This window comes from Gadus macrocephalus, chromosome 3 (genome assembly GCF_031168955.1).
Source record: "Gadus macrocephalus chromosome 3, ASM3116895v1".
Taxonomy (NCBI): Eukaryota; Metazoa; Chordata; class Actinopteri; order Gadiformes; family Gadidae; genus Gadus; species Gadus macrocephalus.
In genome coordinates, this window is record NC_082384.1 from 6,722,051 (window position 1) to 6,741,700 (window position 19,650).

At 41.7% G+C, this 19,650-nt stretch overlaps 1 protein-coding gene across 18 annotated transcripts in view; it reads left to right on the plus strand.

The window, feature by feature from the left end:
* The window catches only part of camk2d2 (calcium/calmodulin-dependent protein kinase (CaM kinase) II delta 2), a 40,989-nt gene extending 31,428 nt beyond the window's left edge, over positions 1 to 9,561 (plus strand). For 8 of the 18 annotated variants that reach the window (XM_060046865.1, XM_060046868.1, XM_060046866.1 and 5 more), the window contains 7 exons: positions 1,505 to 1,549; positions 2,506 to 2,554; positions 3,321 to 3,419; positions 4,102 to 4,122; positions 4,490 to 4,565; positions 4,653 to 4,747; positions 7,563 to 9,561. In XM_060046865.1, coding sequence (XP_059902848.1) covers positions 1,505 to 1,549; positions 2,506 to 2,554; positions 3,321 to 3,419; positions 4,102 to 4,122; positions 4,490 to 4,565; positions 4,653 to 4,747; positions 7,563 to 7,795 — 618 coding nt within the window. In that variant the 3' untranslated portion in view covers positions 7,796 to 9,561. The remainder of the gene's footprint in view (positions 1 to 1,504; positions 1,550 to 2,505; positions 2,555 to 3,320; positions 3,420 to 4,101; positions 4,123 to 4,489; positions 4,566 to 4,652; positions 4,748 to 7,562) is intronic. The other 10 variants (XM_060046879.1, XM_060046874.1, XM_060046880.1 and 7 more) reach the window with 3 other exon arrangements.
* Positions 9,562 to 19,650: the final 10,089 nt, after the last annotated feature.

The following is a 19,650-nucleotide window of genomic DNA, read 5'->3' on the forward strand; positions in this document are numbered from 1 at the left end:
ACTGTCGGATCAGTAGATCGGCGACTAAACATGGTCATCTCACTAATCAGGGACACATTATTCACTTTATCCCTGAATGAAATATAACGTCTTGAGCCTTCTGTCTTAGTGTGTAGCACGAGCAAGGCAAACTAGACACAATTGTGCATGCATGGTCAATACAGTAAATCCAGTATATGCAGTAGGTTGAACCAACAGGAGCTGATGCTAAAGGGCTGTACCACAACCAAGCCAGGCCTCAGTAGCAGTTTGTATTTGGCCTCAGCTGGTGTGCTTATTGAGCGGTCATAATACTACTACTAGTACGCAATAAGGATAATTGAAGCTGTAGTAAGGGGCAACCTCTACCTCCAAACCCTCCCGTTCCTCGCTTGCTTCCCTCTTCACATTCCTCCGCCATGCCTGCTTCTCCTGGACAGTGCCTGAGATTCAACGCACAGGGATGAAGTGTTTACAGAAGCGTGTGTGTGTGTGTGTGTGTGTGTGTGTGTGTGTGTGTGTGTGTGTGTGTGTGGTGTGTGTGTGTGTGTGTGTGTGTGTGTGCGTAGGGTTAAAGATTGAGCTCCTGCTCTTCTCAGGCCCGTGTCTGTTTCTGTGTCTGCGCATGACCACGTGAAGTGCTGACGCTCCGCATGAAGTTATCGGCTTTCTCTGTGTTCTCGTTTGCTTTTCCTGTTGATTGCGCATGGACACGCCCACACACCGTTGCATTGTCTTGGTTGATTTTTGTCTCATGAGTGCACACGCACACAAGAACACACACACACAAATACACACACACACACACCCACACACACACACACACACACACAAAGGCGGTCTGGTGTTGGATGTAATAGCCTAATGTAATCCATCTGAGAGATATAAAGGGTTGAGCCGGTCATTGGTATGGACACGCCCTCTGACGGCCACGGTCAACAGTACATGTTGTTTCCACGGTGGGGCAGTGTGCACAGAGCAGAGAGAGGGTAACACACAACACAGCAGGAGGAGATGAGAAGGATTGTTAATGGAGGACACACAGATATAACTCAACATGTGAAGGACACTACCCGGGATGGATGGATAGATAAACATACAGATGTATAGATACATTTATAGATGCCTAAATATATATACACACACATCGTTACTTTATTTTAGATTGGAACATTTTGTTTTTGACCATTTTGTGCAACTTTTAAGGGGAAATTTCAAAGATCTCGGTTACAGAGAGACATGCTGAATAAATGCAACATGTATTCATACTCAAAAATAATCGTTTGAATAATTGTTATTTCAATATTGACCAAATTAATCATTATTATGATTTTTCCCATCATCGAACAGCCCTAATATATATAGGGAGAGAAAGAGAGAGAGAGAGAGATACTCACTACAAACGTAAACTTCAATGTAAAAAAAAAAACACATTCATACACACACACAGACATTTCATATTTCCGCCTTCAAGATAAATACTATTTTACCTGACAAGCCTTATCTGCATTTATTCTTACTGTAGGAGCCACAGACCACTGTCATTCACAACCCTGTCGACGGAAACAAGGTATGAATGATTGTTACATTTTAAATTAAATGTATTTGCTTGACTATTACTGACTGTATGTCTATATAAAAACTCATGCATATTGTTTTCTTTTTTGGTTTTAAGCATAGTAATATGTCTTCTAGATCTTCAACATTGTAATCGATGCCATTTTATTGTGGTTGCTGAAACAAGAGCATAATTTAGGGAAAACAGAAGTCAAATCCTATGTTGCTGCCAATCTGCGCTCTTACTGTGAATGTTCTATTCTGCTCCGAAGGCGGGTAGTGTTCTCTATGTGTCGTTGAACTGCCTTAAAGTTCGCTCTTTGTATAATGCCATGGTTTGTGTTGACGTGCAGATTAGTGGAGCTCATTCCGGGCAGCGGATGATTTTGATGTTGGTATCAGAGACGTATAACGCCTGAAGCATTTAATATACACGTCGCTAATTATAATGCCCATACACAACAATGGTACTGAAAAATAATCCAAAATTGCCATGGATCGTAACCATGGCGATAACACCTCCCCTGCTTCCTAGTACTCACTACCCAAAACCTAATGTTTTACATTTCATAGTGTCCGAATTCGAGCTGAAATATGGGGTTCACTTACATCTAAACTGAATGACAATCAATGAAAGGAATGAAATAAAATGCATCAGTCTGGTCATATGCATGACCATTGAAAGACAACAATCCGCGCTTTTAGCGGGCCAGAGATAAGGGTACATCTCAGCTCACATCTTCAGATTAGATATCCTTTTCCTTCACCTTTAGATGATGTAAAAAAAAAAGGGAAGGTATCCAAAACCTTGCGTTGGCAAATTGTCGTACTTCAGAGAAATGGCAAAATCCCAACCATAAGACCAGCGGGGCAGGGCAAATGTCTGGTCTAATATAGCTTTCTAAATACCATACAAGCAAGTATTGCATATCTCTTATGTTAAAACATCCTGACTCCTCCATCCCCTAGGAGTCGGTTGAGAGTGCCAACACCACCATAGAGGACGAGGACGTGAAAGGTGAGTGGGAGGGGTCCCTTCTGGTGCTACTACTCCCCCCCACCACTGCTACTCTCCTACACAGCCCACGCATGGCACTGATGGAGTCAACACAAATGTCCCCCGGTCACTACGCTGCACGCTCATTTACATCATTTTGATTTCATTTCTCCATCAACGGTGCCCGACTATTGATCTATAACTGTTCATCTTTCCTCTGGCGGCGCTTTTCTCTGTTAGTGTTTCCTCTCCTCCTCATTTCTGTCACAACGACTTTGAGGTTAAATTGGGAACACTCTGTTAGTGTTTTAAGTATTATGGAATGCTTTTCTCTCTCTTTCTGAAACACTTTTCTTTTCTTCCTTCCTTCCCTTCTGTTGTTTTGTTGGGCATATTCATTTTTGTTCTTGTGCTTTCTCTCTCTGACTTTCCTGTCTCTGATTTTAATCTCATGTGCATACAACCCCCTACGCACACACACACACACACACACACACACACACACACACACACACACACACACACACACGGAACACACGACACACACTCGCACCCCCACATACCCACCCACACACACACACGCACAAACATACTCAATCACATTGTGTACTTACAAACACATGCCTATATTAACCTAATTCTGACCTTTTACGTGACCTAATCCGGCTCCATATCTACTGTTTAATCAACCTTAAACACACACATACACACAATCACACACACATATGCAACACCCCATGGCCCTACGCCCACGTGCACCCACCCACCGTACCGCACGTCCGGCCAGCCCTGCGCTTGGGCAGCTTAGTGGGCAGTTTGTTGGGCTCTAAGGGCCGCTCTTCCCAGATGTCTGAGCCAAGGCAGAGTCCCACCTCCTCAGTGCAGAGTAAGTCCCTTCTGAGAGGGGAGGGGAGACTCCCTGCTCCTCATCCCATGGATACACCGCTCCCGTCCCCCCATAGTCTACTCTGGAGTCCTGTGAGCCCACCGTCATCAAACTGTTTCCCCCCCATAGTCACATATCCCCATCCCTTTCCTTGAAACCCCTCAAATCTCCAGGATTCCCTTCTGGCATTAAACATATTTTTGTCATAATATTATCATGATAACTTCTGAACAATGTTCATTAATGTGATTTACTCCTGTAGATTGTTCATAGTTACATAATACAACTTTTAATACATTGTTACCATTCCCAACTCCCCCCCCCCTGTTCAGTTTTACAACTGCTTTAAAGAATCTATTGGTAAACCACCATAAAACCCAATGCCTTGCAAAGCCTATTGCTCTCGTCAGCCTTCTCCTTTAAATTCTGTTTTAACCAACATAAATATGATTGGATACAAATGTTTTCTATGCAAAGGGATGAAGCAGTAAACATTGTGATTGAACTACAGCTGGTGATACTCACCCCATCACATAGTGGCAGTGCCTATTGGGCTTAGTACAGCCAACATATTCCGAATGGCTTTGAAGGCATCGGCAATAGAGGACACCTTAAGCACATGACCACATGATGACCATGTCTTTGTTGGGTTAATTGTAAGTCGTTTTCTCACTATCCCCAGCCTGCTCCAATAACAATAAAGGTAATTGTCAACATCTCTTAGTGAAAACAGCATCCGTAAAAGCAAGTGCATCCGAACATTAGTTTATTTTCGTGTTTTTTGCGCTCTGTTTGGTGAAAGGAATTTGTGCCGTCCTACATTTCCTGTCAATATTAGTCATGGGAGACGCTGTTTTCTTTGTGTTGTTGTATTTGTTACCAAATAAAACACTATACATTTGAGGAGAACCTTTTTAACCAGTGCCTTCCATTTCTAATAACTTTGATATAGCCTACTGGTGTTTCATAGACTAGAACCCACCCCTGATTGTTGGGTGATGCCTTCACACCTGCATTTGTGACACAGTTTCAACACCCAGCTGACACGTTTCTTCAATTCTGTGTTGTAGCTCGCAAACAGGAAATAATCAAAGTCACCGAGCAGCTTATCGAGTCTATCAACAATGGAGACTTTGAGGCTTATGCGTAAGTTGGATTTTTCTCCCTTTTTTGCTTGCTTTTTTGTGTTCAAGTCTCCGCTGTGTTTTGACAAAGCTATTTTTGTTTTTGTAGGAAGATCTGTGACCCTGGGCTCACTTCCTTTGAGCCTGAAGCCCTGGGCAACCTTGTGGAAGGACATGACTTCCACCGCTTTTACTTTGACAACGGTGAGTTGGCTAATTCACCCCATTTCTACTGAAATACACAGACACAAAAATAGGTTAAATAAGTTCATTTCTAACATAAATAGATGGGTGACATCAATAAGGAATACAACTGTTGAGGTATTGTTAGAAATGGCCATATTTCAGCTATTAGTGAGTAAAATGCAGTCTCTTCCCTGATTTGTTTGGGGAATCTATCTAGCCTGTCAATCAAAACTGAGTGCAATGCAACAGTTGGCAGATAAACGTAGAGAGGGAGGGGACATTTCAAGTTTCTGAATCTTGCTCTCTTCTACTGTTTTCTTCTGACTCACTTTACAAGTCTCAAATCTTACATAGAAGTCTTAAGTAGGAATCAATTTCAGATCAATATATATTTGCTTAACAAGAGTAATAAAGGGATGTAATTAAAAGCAGCCAAAGGCTTGCCTTCACACGTCTAATTTTATATTCAGGTTTTTACTGGTCCAATGCTAGGTCATTTCTTCATTCTTCATTATGGACTATCCCAGGAGAACACTGAAGTTATAAGGAGTGGTTGCAATGGTAAAACGTCCTTGGTCCTGCCATTAATAACGCAGTGAAAACTACTTCATCTCACCTTAATCACTCGACATCTGATTGAGGCACACAGCTAACATCCCCCCGGGAAATTGCAAGATGATTGATAATAATATATTTTGTTTATTAATCAGGTCAAGTAGGGAAAACTATGTGTCCGTGATCCCCTATTTATTGACGTACAACCATTAACATTTTTGCAGGGAAATTGCCATCGGTAATACCATGCCATTTTTACTTCAACCACTTTCATGTTAGGCAACCATTGCCTGCTAACCATTAAGGCACCAATCTTGCTCCTAAGCATCTCTGGAGGAGGGAGGCCTCCTTCTGTGTTCATTGCCAAAGTGTTTCCCTGACATGAGGGGACATGAGGGAGGTTGCCTCATTTCCCTTTGGGTGCTAGGGTAAGGGGGTGTCACACAATCCCTTTGGAACTGGGATTTAAGGGCTATATAAACCAATTCACTTGATGTAAATACCATGTTGCTGGTGGTTCTGTCCTTCAATGGGGGTTTATTTGCTGTGCTCCCCGCCCATTCGGGCCTGGCTGCTCGGATGATATAATAGAACCATACTGCCAAATACAAATGCACGTTAAATTTAAGTGCCCTGATTGAAATAAATATACAAATTAGTGGTGGGCCGTTATCGGCGTTAACGGCTGCGTTAACGCAATACTTTTATCGCGCGATAAAAAATATCGCCGTTAATCTATTTTCAAACACTTCCTTGTTCGGACCCATCACGTGACTGAACTAACCAATCAGAAGCTAGAATTTAGACTGAGGTAAACGTGAGGGAATCAGAGAGGCAGATTCAACAGAATATCCTGACTGTGTTCAATATGTAAACATTTAAATATGTAAGTAATAATTGTGTAACATAAATATGTAAATGATTAACTGACTAAACATTGTAAGTACATTTCTAGCAAATTAGCTCGAAATGTACTTAAATTCTCATTCTCATTAATTAAATTCTCAATGCTGTAGACTGCTCCATTCACTTGCATGGGCCTTCCTAACGTTCAGCTGTCAATTTTTTTTGCAATTTTTTTGCCAAATTAATCTAGATTAAAAAAAAAAAATCTATGCCCACCTCTAATACAAATACATCCCCACACACACAGACAGACTTTGCAGGGCCAATTTCTACTGAGGTTAACATAATCAATATGTTTTATTCTAAAAATCATATTACCCAATTTAAAGGACAAATCCAGTGCAAAATGGATCTGGGATATGTTTAATATGATAACGAGTTGGGATGTTCGTTTGGAAGCAAATAGGCAGATTCTACCAAAACACTAAACTTGGAACGATGGGGGCATGTGTAATGATAAAAACTAAATCGCTATTTTAAACCACTTAGAATGCTAAAAGTAGCCCAACACTTCTTTGGTAGTATAATAAGGGTCTTAACATATAAAACAAAGGCATTGATAACTTGATAACTAAGTGTACAGATTTTTATTAAAAAGGACATTTTATACCACAATACCATCAGTAGTTTACCCGTCGACGCCATCTTGTTTTTAAGACTCGATAAGTAGATTGGCGAAAACAGAGATTGTGCCACCCGTCAACAATACGCAAGCTCTGTGTTCGCCAACCTACTTATCGAGTCTTAAAAAGAAGATGGCATCAACGGTCAACGATTTAGTTTTGACCATAACACATGCCCCCATCGGGTAACACAGGGAACACACAGGACACAACTCACCACAAACTAAAATGATCCAACAAGGAACAAAGGAACGACAAGGGCTTAAATACCAAACACACACAGGGCACGCAACGAGTAACAGCTGAAACACATTAGGGGAGGGAGCAGTAATCACACAGGAGGGAAACCTGACAGTGGGAGGAACAAGACAGATACCAAAGTAAAACAGGAAACACACCAAAGCAAGACAAGGATACAGACAGACCATGACAGTTTTCGTAGAATTGGCAAAAAATAGCCAACTTAAGAATGCGCCTTTTTGCTCCCAAACGAACATCCCAACTCGTTATCATACTAAACATATCCCAGATCCATTTTACACTGGATTTGTCCTTTAACTTGAACTAGTACTTCACTCTGAGATGGTAGGCCTTCATAGATACATACAATACTTGTAATGGGATCTACACACAATGGGTATGCGACTGAGAAGAATAAAAAACTAATCTCGCCATCACTTCCGATATTTTCCGGTATTTTAAGCGTATAGTAGTTACGTAAATGTAAATCCCCCCCCCCCTGCCCACAGCTCTGTCTAAAGGCAACAAGCCGGTGCACACCATCCTGCTGAACCCCCACGTGCACCTGATCGGTGAGAACGCGGCCTGCATCGCCTACATCCGCCTGACCCAGTACATGGACGGCAGCGGCATGCCCCGCACCATGCAGTCCGAGGAGACCCGCGTCTGGCACCGCCGTGACGCCAAGTGGCAGAACATACACTTCCACCGCTCCGGCGCCCCCAGCGTGCCGTCCCAGTAAAGGCAAGCGCCCACATTATGGTCATCATCATCATCTTCATCGTCACCATGTCCCTGGAACAGGCAGCGCATGTGTTGCCGGGGAGTGATAGCGCTAGTAGCAGTTAGCGATAGCAGCAGTTAGAGCTTTCTGATTTGTGTGTGCCTCTAACCTATTTTTTTTGTCTTTTGCAGATAATGGGAAGTGAAGATTTGGTAAATAAATAAAAAATCCCATCAGAAAATCTTTGCAGGGGTCAGTCAACTAGCCAACCTCTGACCATTATCAGAACCCAAGCCCTCAATAAGGACATCGCACAGGACAAGAGTATTAATACGTTTTACTGCATTTTGTTAATGGACATCCTTCAAACCACTGATTGGTGGTCACACACACCATATTTGGACATTGTCAAATGAGCATATTAATTCTATTTATCTTTTGTTGTTTTTTTTAAGATGTTTTGGTATGCATTTTAAATATGATATTTAGAGATGTTTAAATTCTACGACTGTATCCTCTCCCAAAAATTTGTTCTGTATTTTTATGTGTAATGTGTGTGCAATACAAAACATTTGAAAGATCAGAATGTTAAAATTAAGCTTGCTTTAGTTCTGGTGATGTATATATATATACATTGTGATTGTTGATATAAAACAAAAGTTGAAAATTGCTATTCTTGCTATCAGAGAAATTAAGAGTTTACGTAAACCGAGTTTATCAGCTACATTTATGTTTGCAATGAGCTAAGTCATACTGTTTAAATCGTCAGATTTCAACCTATAACACTAATTTAATTATGAAGTAAAGCAGAGCAGCTTATACTTTGCATTAAGATGTTTGCCTTTATATCAGTTAAATAAGAAATAAGAGAATGTAGCATATATGTAACATATGAAAAATCAAGTTTATTGTGTAGTGCATGGGGGGGTATTGTGAGTAAGACACTATAATATCTTCTGTTTGATTTGTGAATCGCTGACTTGTTTGTTTGTTTGCATTTGTTATTGTTGTGCATCAGTCCTCCGTGTTCTCCAATGTCCCTGCTGTCCTCCACTACCATGGAGCCGTCTCAAAAAACAATCACACATTTATGATACATATCCAGTGCAAATTTCAAACATGAAAATATTTAAGAGGAGAGTACAACTAACTCTTGGTTGTTGAAGCACCCCTTAACATTTTGTATAAAAAATAATAATATGACGAGAATTTCTTCATTTTCATAATGTTTGTACTTATTGTATTGTACGATTGTGTGTATGATTCCCGTCGTCTCCTTTGTACACTCGGGTGTGTTCACACATCACAGGAATGAAGCTAACACAAGTGCTGGAGAGCTGTGGCAGCCTCGCTGGAAGACTCTCGGGACTGGGACCTGGAGCCTAGCCTGCCGGGCCTACGGAGCAGAACTAGTTGCGATCAGGAAACGATAATACAAGTGATGGAAACAGAGGGCCGGGGAAGAGAGAGCGAGAGGTACGGGAGAGTAGCGGTAGGAGTTGAGGGTGGTGCAATAGATTCGGTGATGTCTTCCTTGAGGATAACTACTTCCACTACGAGTCGGTGCAGGTCCCCGAGCCACGCGCAGCGAAGCCTGGTTCCTCTTCATTCCTTCTCGTTCTCTCTTTTGTTCATTCGTTTATTCCTCCTTTCTTTTTTAGGGTAAATTATGATGTCAATGCAATGCACCACTCCTTATATGGTGTTTATATCCTGTTGCCAGCATGGCAAAAGTTGGCAGAACTAATGTTTAAGAACTAAATAAATCAACTAAAGTGTGGTAACTTTGTGTTTGCTGATGTTATTTTCTGTGGTTTCATATTTCACATTTAATGCCATCAATATACATAATTGTATTATCATTTCCATTAAAGGTAAACAAATACAGGCAAGAATGTTGTAGTGATGATAAAAAAAAGAATAATATTTCAAGCATACTTTCCCATCCTTTATATACCTTACCAATACAGTTTAAATACACTCAAGGACAAGTACAATTTCATTCAGTATGCCAAAGAGAAGGACTTGATGAGATCTGTATTTTACAGTCTAAAGATGACATCTGGTGGCTATGAGTAGAATATACAAGAAGCAACATAATATAATGGATAAGAAAATAATCCCAAAACATCACATAATGTACAACCTACACAATAACCACAACCATTTAAAGAGGTTTAGATGAACTCTAAAAATGTCCACCAAGACATACATTAATGCTTGAATATTTTGAAGTGAATACAATTAAATACATTACTACTATTATTCCAGAATAATTAATTTGGATGTTGATTAATTCTTATGAATGATATTTTAATCAATGGTTATATCTGCAGAGTTAGACCCACAAATCATATATCAAAGTGACATGAGCCAGGCCACAGTGATCTCTGTAATCCAGATTAGGACCGTCACACCACCCTAACCCTACATTTGATTGAGAAAGGGGAAAAGCGAAAAGCTGCTGAGAAAGATGGGATCCTGCTATCAGCTTGCTCATCAGATGAGCAGCAGCTCATTTAGCATTTTTTAATTGTACCTAAAATGTTTGCTTATAATACTGTTAGGTGTGACAATAATGGCACCCATTGCACTCCTAACCATCCCTTGGAGGAGGCATCCCCACTCTGTGTCACTTTTGAAGGTTTCTTCCATGATCATTGAATAAAAGTATTTGGGATATTAATTTGCTGTGATAGGGTTCCCACTGAGGATCCCAGCGTTGGAGGGCGAAGGTGGCGCATGCGAGCGCGCCCTCAGCCAAGGAGCAGGTCTGGGGCGCAGCTTTCACCTGGATCTAGTGATTGTCGTTGTTTTTTATTGGATTAAAGAAATGGACAATATTGATCCATAGGTAATAGATGTCGTTCTTACTCAGGGACCCATGGTTATCATCTCACCCTGCTGGAAGAGCTACTCTGCACTGTGGACAGGGCTGGAAGGCCTACACTGCACTGTGGACAGGGCTGGAAGGGTTACTCCACACGTGGACAGGGCTGGAAGGGTTGCTCTACACTCAGGACACTGCTGGAAGGCATGCTCTACACTCAGGACACTGCTCGAAGGGTTACTCTACTCCAGATTTCACACAATATTTCGCATCTCAAGTTATTTTATAGTGCAACACAGAACAGTTCACTCAACTGGTGCATTTAGTTAGCAAAACAGACAGACCATATTGTCTGCCTCTTCCCATTAATATGTAGGACAATATTCATCCTTCATTATTATATTTTTTTAGCTTTCTTTGACTCCAAAAGCAATTCTTCTGTTTTTTGGGTTTTTTAATTTGTTTATGTCTGGGCTTGCCCTAGGGCAGATCCATGTTTTTTTATGGTTTGGGGGACAGTTGGAAGGAAACAAAATATAGGGTCTGCAATGAAAGATCCCAGTGGAAGCGAGAATCACTTTGTGTGGTTTGTCCGTTTTTTTGTTTCAATTTATGGGCGGAGCCAGCAGACTCCAGCTTCACCGGACTCCTCCTTCTCCACCGTAACCAGAACAGAGCCCATTCAAGAGAGCCTTGGCACTCTCTATTGAGCCCCATTGTATCGAACTTGGTTGCAGTTCCATTAGAATTCCACTGGAGGTGATCGAGGGCGAGTGCAGATTGAATGGGGCTCTATGGAGCTAGATGGCTGAATGTATCTCTTTCAGCTGCTTGACGTTGAAACATCGCAGATTTGATTGTAGATTGAAGTTCAATATAGATTATATTTTGAAATTCGAATTGTCCTTTCAATTTCTTACAGGTTGGGCCATTGTTGGCCTTACGATTGCCCACGATTGGTCAGTGACGGACTTGCGACTGATTACGACCAGAGACCCCGCTTGTTGGCTTCTGAAGCTAAAGCAGAATCAGAAAAATTATCGTAAGGAGGACTTTCCGTCCAAGTAAATTGTTGTATATTATATGCATATATATATACATATAATATATGTTATATATATTTTATGTGCGGAAGGGCCAAAGTGACTCAGAACTTGCCGTAAAGCAGGACGTCTGGCAGTATGAAAATATGTGACGTCATCAGATTTTTGGAACAGACTTTTAGAACAGAAAAGTGAACTTAAAAAATGCAATATTCAGCCGAGTGTAATATCTTAGCCCCCCCTTTTTAATGCAATTTTCTAATTACTTGACAAAAATGGACTCCCTGAGATAAGTCGATTCTGAGGGTGAAACCCCATAGACTCCCATTCATTCTGAACTCGCCCGCGAGCGCCCTCGCATGGACAGAGATGCGTTACCGCACCAGTTCAGGATCCGGAAGTTACCAGAGAGTGCCAATTATCTTCCTATTAGACATTCTCTGACCAGACACACCTGATGCTCATCTTAATCAACACTTCCTGTTTATATACTCCGGCTTCTCAAGCATTCATCGCCGACGCCAGGTAACCTACGTTAGAAGCGTTCCTTCGTATGTATCTTTGTTCCTGTATTCATGATTATCGTCTTCTAACCCTCTGCCCCTGTCCAGACCACTAACACGGTGCTGTTCCTCCACCGCCTTCCTGGTTCCTATACCGCGTCAACCAGCCTCAGCTAATTTCCATTGAATAAACATTTAAACTGCTTCAACCCTCGTCTGTGTCGTGCGTTTGGGATCCCCCAACCTCATGCCGTAACAGTTACTGTGAATTAAAAGTCATGTCTGGGTTATATTTTATTAACTTCTCCTCCCTATGCGGTCGACTGCACTGCCTTTCAGGTTTAAACCCTGGATGTAAGACAACTGGACAGTGTCAAAAATGGCCACCAAATCTATTCAAAGGAAGATTCTCGGTTGCAACGAGCAATCCAACACCTGCTATGCTTGATTGGAAACAGGAATTCATGGACAATTTAACTTACTTGTTATAACTAGTTATCACAACTAAGACACCACTCACCTTGCATTCAGCAAAGAGTAAACACTGAAACAAGATGGCGCCCGTAGGGCACAAACTTAAAACAACGTTGGCGCACAAGGGGCATCATGCAAATCGCTGTAAAACAGTGCCACACGGTGGCCTGTCTAGGTAACAACCCTAAATTTATATCAAATCAGTCCCAGTTAAATAGGTTTGAAACCAGTTTCAAACACTATCAGAGACACGTTTCCTGGTGTTTAGCAGGACCATGCCCAAGGACGGATTAATTTGACCACGGGCCCTGGACACAAACCAGCCATGGACCCCTACCAAGATATATCATATATCCTGGGTTTTTCTGTCACTTTTTGGTGCTGTGCTGCTTTAGGTTCTACCAAAATTTAAAACAATATGTTCTAAGGTTTTTAATAATATTTTTTCATTTTTACTGCAAAAGGTAGGGAGGGCTTAGCCCTGTTAAGCCATTTATACCAGCCGTCCCTGCCCCTACCTACATGCAAATACACGCACTAGCACAGCGAATTTGGTCGCATATTATAACTCATGCAATCTTCAATCACACACATTATGATGCGGCACGCAGCCAGGAGAGAGAGAGAGAGAGAGATAATCAACCCCGCGGCTGCGGGCATGCATAGTGCCAGCCGCTCGTCTTAACGGCAGAACATGGAATCTGTCAGGTTAATATCATGACTTTAAAAGTACCCTAATGACTTCCTTTAACGAATTAACGAGTAAAACAATGTTGAGATGGATGGTATTTGATGTACCAGGGCAATACCTTTAGTGTTTTTTTCATTCTTTCGTTTACGCTATGCAGACCATTTTTCTTTCAAAATGTGATGTATTTATTTTGCAAATCAAAAACATTGAAATCCTTTTCTCTTGGCCATTTGAAATTGTTTTAATAAAAAAATAAATATGTATGTATATATATATATATATATATATTAAGGGCCCCCCCATTGGCCAGGGCCCTGGACATGTGCCCACTTTGCCCATGCAGTAATCCGTCATTGACCATGCCCAGTCACATCAGCGTAGTGGTGGGAAGGTGACCCATGCTGGCTGTTGACTGACAGCAGTAGAACTATAGGTTGAGCAGAACGGACCTCAGGGCAGAACCGTGTTGGACAGGGGAGGAGACAGCGTGAGCCTGCTATTATGTTAAGGAATCATAGCAAGATGACAAAAAAATTAGACAATGGTGATAAAACAAAGCATTAACTTTAATATTGGTCTGAATGATGGGCTTTCTGCAAAGTCTTAAAAGTAAATACAATTTTGATTTTGATATTACAATTTAACAGCAATGATACACAGTCCCCATGTGCTAAAGACCCTGGTCCTTCTTCTGCAGACTGTGCATTGTGCTGGATGCTGCTGGTCATCCTGTGTCCATCCTCTGTTCTTCTCCACTCCCTCCTCTCATCCTTGGTCGTCTACCTCCCCTGCAGAAGGAAAGGTAGCATATATATCTCTGTTAACTGTCATCTACTGTGTCTTGAGACCACGTACGCTACATATTGTCTTCCGTAGAAGCAGCAACTGTCTCCCTTTGGTGGCTTTGTGGCCTTATAATGACTGTGTTTCTTTAAGATGAAGACCTCTATGTTGCTCAGGGAACAGCGAGCAGTAGAGATGAAACGTCAACCAGGAACCAGGTAACGTATAGTTCATATACTTGAAAATTGAACATTGAACATGAGGAAAGGACTCTTGGTTCACGTACTTTCATTATCATTGAAAACCAAAGATACAACATGAATGTCAAAACTGTTGTCTTGCAAATAAAACCGCAAAGCATTATGGGCCAGCAGGTCCTTGAGGATACAGCTTATGAACCAACATGTCTCATCGAAGGCTCTCATCACATACACCCAGAAAAATAAGGGTTTAACTGTGAACCTCTTACACATGAGGCCCTGAGGCTTCGGCGGTCAACACAGATGATATAGGCGGGCCTCTATACATTCGTGGTCTCCATGAGGCAGAGAGGTTGTAATAACGTGTTCTTGGAATATTTAAGGTGCAAACACTGTCCTACATGTATGACAAGGAGTAGCCCTGAAAGTGCAAAAAATAATTAACTTAATTGCAAAGCATCCATTTCAGAAAGCAAGTAAAGCAAGCAGCAAGTTCAATGTTACTTAAAGATCCCATTGCATGAAAATGTCACTTTATTTCTAACATTAATATGAGTTCCCCTAGCCTGACTATGGTCCCCCAATAGCTAGAAATGACATTAGGTGTAAAACGAGCACTAGGTATCCTGCTCTGCCTTTGAAAAAACAAAGCTCAGACACGCCGATCTTGAATTTTTCCCCTTTTATTATACATAGATATAGATATCTATGTATAATACGATGCAGGTATCCACAACCACGTAAATCAGTAGAGATAAATGTATAGTTCAAGTTATATTATGGGTAGAGATGACAGCGCTTGCTCCATACATGCAGACTGCCTATGATTGCTGACACAGAGCAGTACTTGGCTATTTGAATTTGAATATGTGTGCTGTTGATTCTAATTGTTTAATGGTATGCAATAGGCAGAATGGTTCATGATGGTTTGGAAACCATAGTGAAAGGTTATATTGTGTCGGGAGTGCTTGCAGTCTTGCTTTGATTACAAATTTTAGAATGCCTGCGTTAACAGCTGGATTATGGAGCGCCGAATGTGAAACTGCTGGGTCCGCGCACTGTAGGCATGCGAGTTTACCCTGTAGGCGCAGGTTCACCCAGTAATCGCGCTGTTGTGAGTGAAGGTGTTGTAGGATTTCATACCTGTATGTCCGGCTGTCCAGCTTTTTGCTGGAATTGTCATGCTGTAGAGTCGCTTCAGCATGCATATTTAAGTCCATGATTAACTCCTCGCTGACGCTTACCTGTTCTCCGCTTATGTGTATCCAATTTAGCTGTATGTTATTGATATTACACAAATCATTCAGATCAGGCCAATCTGAGCGCACTCCAAAACCTTTGGCCCTGGTGTCCAGCTTCCCGCTGGGTTTCTTTCTGAAGCCCAGGAAACTTGGTTCTCCATGAGGGGCAAGGGGGATCTTGCGTTTGCGTAGGTCCAGCAACAGTGAGCCCCGGGCCATTGGTCGAACTGTCGGGTCGTCGTTATTCAGCATGCAATAGATGACTTATCCTCGTGGCTGTATAAATCCATTCGATGTTGGGGACCCAAGCCCCCATGTATCCATTTCCTCACCAGCTGCACAGTCTTATTGTTCAGTTCTTTCAACGTTTTTTTGGCAGGTGTTCCAACAGGTGTTGGAATTTGGAGAGGGCCATATCCCGAACTGCCTGAAGTTTCATACAGGTCAGCAGGGGGCATTGATCTATCAAGTCCAATCTAGCAGAATATTCGTTGTAGATGTCTTCTACCTGTTCTTGCCATTCACCTGCAACATTAAACTTATGACCGAGGTAGCTGTAAGTTTCATGTCTTTCATAGACACGAAGCTCGCTGCCAGCTATTAAAAATGAGGGAGGGTGGTCATGCTTGGCCCTATACCATCTGTTGCCACAGCTGCGCTGTTCATAGAGCACTGCGCACTTGCTGTTCTTGACCTCAAGCCCAGACCATTGCAGAAAGCGGTCAGTGTGTGACAGCATGTTTGTAATCACGTTCTCTTCTCTTGATGCGAGAAGGACGTCGTCAGCATAGGCCTGAACGGGGTTCAGAGATGTACTGCCGGGCGGGGCGAGGAGGCATATCCATTTTGGCCACGATAGCCACTATGAAATTAACAGCGCTCCATGGGCATCCCGTTTTAATTCCAACCTCAAGTTTGACCGGTTTTGTAACTTGCTGTCCGCATATTACCTGTAGAAATGATTTTTCATATACATCCTTAACAATATAAATGTATTGCTCCGCCAGATTTATTTCCTCTAGGGAATGCAGCATTACGCAATGGGGTAGGGAACCAAGTGCGTCACGAAAGTCAAGGAACACCGCATAAAAACGGGAGGATTCATGTTTAAAATCATCAATGGCAGTCTTCAGACAGAATGCGTGCTCATTCATTCCTTGCCTCTCTATGTATGCTTTTTGGTTGGGTGAGTGTTCCAGATTCCACGAGCCATGGTCAAATCCGGTTTAAGATGCACTTCACGAACACCTTGTACAGTATATGGTGGGGAGCAGTGATATATCCCTCCAGGTAGATGGATCCTCTGGGATGTTATTTTTCTTGGGAATCTTATAGATGATGGCTCCTTTCCAAGAGTCAGGAACTTTGCGATTGACTAAGCAGACATTAAAAATCTGCGTGAGGGCCACTATTGAGAACTGTTTCGTAGCTTTAAGCACTTCATATGTCACGCCGTCTGCACCACATGCCTTGTTGTTCGGGAGGCTAATGAGGACCTTAGCAATCTCCTCTGTGGTGAAGTCCGATGTTATGGGATGACTAATCGGGTTGTCCAGATTAGGGGTGCCGCACCATGGGGGGCTACTTGTCTGCTGGTGCGTGTGTTTTGATTGGCATTTCGCTTTGTAGTATTCATAAACTTTGTCCATGTGGTACACTCAAAACCAGACCATTATTTCAAGTTTTAATTTTTAAAGAGTTTATATGTAAAACCGGTGATCATTCATTTATATTTTTGTGTACTTATTTATCGCTAATTATTACAGTCTAATATTGTTGTGGGGATCGGGAGCAAATATTTGTTGTGAGACAAAGCGTTAGTACTGGGAAACGGAAGGGGGGAACCAAAGTGTGTTGCAGTCCGGAATTCTATGGTTAAGCGGCACTTCCGGTTCCTCGCCAGACGGATTTCGGAAAATGAGAACAAAGCTTTGTTGCTTCATTCCTGTACTGTCATCTACCTGCTTTTCAGGTTTGTACACGGTGAAAATCACTCTTATTACTATCTTCATGAATCGGAACATATTATAAACAGGGTAATAAACTTTGGGTACAGTTTTAAGTCTGAAAATGTCGAGTTATGAACTTTTGAAAAGTCCTTTGTTTGTTTCGCGCCAAACGGCTTTTGTGTAAAATGGCAGTTGGTCGTTCGCAGAGAATATTATTGTGGCAAAACACACATCGTAGAGCATGATTAAGTTTACTTTGGCCCTGAACACCTGACATAAATGTTTAAGAATATATTTCATGTGATTAAGAGGTTGATGACGTTATGATAGTATATTTTATAGATTATAAGAAAAGTGTTTTAGCTACATGCTTAGCAGTCAGTTAGGCAGACCTATCAACCATTGTAGTTCAGGCAGTGGTTTAATTTAAATTCCCTAAGGGGGTGTTCACACAGGCAGTTTTTTTTTCAGGTGCGGGTGGATGTTTTACATTATATTCCTATGATACAGGGTGTTTTTGTAAAAACATCCTGGGTGCTTTTAAAAACACCGCTGCCAGCGGTTTTTTTTCACTGCTCTGGGTGGTTTTCAAGTTGGGATAAATTCAACTCGCCAAGAAAGAGCACCCGACGTCAGGCAGTTTTTTGACAGCTGACCAATGAACGAGAACCTACGTCACTAGGAAAAACGTTGGAAATTCAAGAATGGCGACCCAAACCAAGAAGTCTTTCCCGACGGAGCAACTTGTTGTTCTTGTTAGTGAACATGTTGAGTTATATGACATGACCAACAAGTTATACCACAACATATATCACAAGGAGAGTATCTGGAGGACGATCGGTGGGATTTTGGGACATTATCAAACCGTAGCTCCTGAATACAACTATGAAACGCCCCGTACTGCTGCCGTCCCCGGTTTATGTCATGCACCCACAAACGGGAAGGTTAATCGTTATCCTCGTCGTTGTCATCTAACGCCAAAACAAGGGCTCATTTTCTCATCCTCGACATTGTAACTGACACTGTAGCGTAGTCAAACCACTTTGATACGGTAACCGATTGGCAACGTTGGCTCTAGAACATTCTGCTCTAGAATGAACTTGACAAAACCACCCTGTCAGTTTTTTAGTTGGTAAAAAACCGCCCGGGTCAGGTGTTTTTTTATATAAAAAAACTGCCTGTGTGAACACGCCCTAAGTGTTGTCTATTGTCGTAAATGGGAGAACAGTCTTTTAAATGACAAGTGTTATTGTGGTGTAAAGCCAAAGTATATTTAGGTTTGACATTTTATTTATTATATAGGAACATAACTGTATTAAATTGCACTATATGAGATAGCTTTAAAAATAACCAGCCAATAAGCTGAAAACAGGCTCTTCAACTTTAGCTTGGGTGAATTTTGACAAAAGGAGTGTGTATTTTGATATGAATTGTAATATGAGTTGTGTATTTATTGTAATGTGAATTAAGAGCAGAGAGGAACAAGATATGTGAGCCTCATTTTTTATTGTACTTGATGTTTTATTTCTAACAAGGAACCTACTAAGGGACAATTTACATTTGTACATGCACTTTAACCGGGGAATAGTTTATATTTATATGTGATATTTGGGATAATTGTTAATTAAAGAGACGGATTTCGGAAAATGAGAACAAAGCTTTGTTGCTTCATTCCTGTACTGTCATCTACCTGCTTTTCAGGGAGTGAAGGAAAATCCGCTCTCAACAATCTATTTGTTACTTCCGTCCTGGCCACTTGGGACCGGTAACAAATTGTGGGGGCTCGTCCGGGATCTCTCCTCTTCACATGCATCAGAGGGGCAGATCCAGTGATACCAGAACCGACATCGAGAAGACGAACGCGAGCCGACGACGACGTGACTGTAGACCAGAGCTGTGTTCGAAATCGTTCCCTATCATGGATGTGGTGCACTAAATAGGGTGCACGCCATTTTGTAGGGTGTTCGAATTCTCAGTGGTCCACTATATAGGGCACTATATAGTGGACTTAAAATAGGGTACATACGATGTACCCTACATGATACTCCCGTATACCACAATGCAATGCGGTCGTGTTTTCCCGGAGGAAAAGAAGAAGCTGAATAACCTCGAAAACGAATAACATTTAATGACGGCTTTCGTTTACAAATGTCAACAAT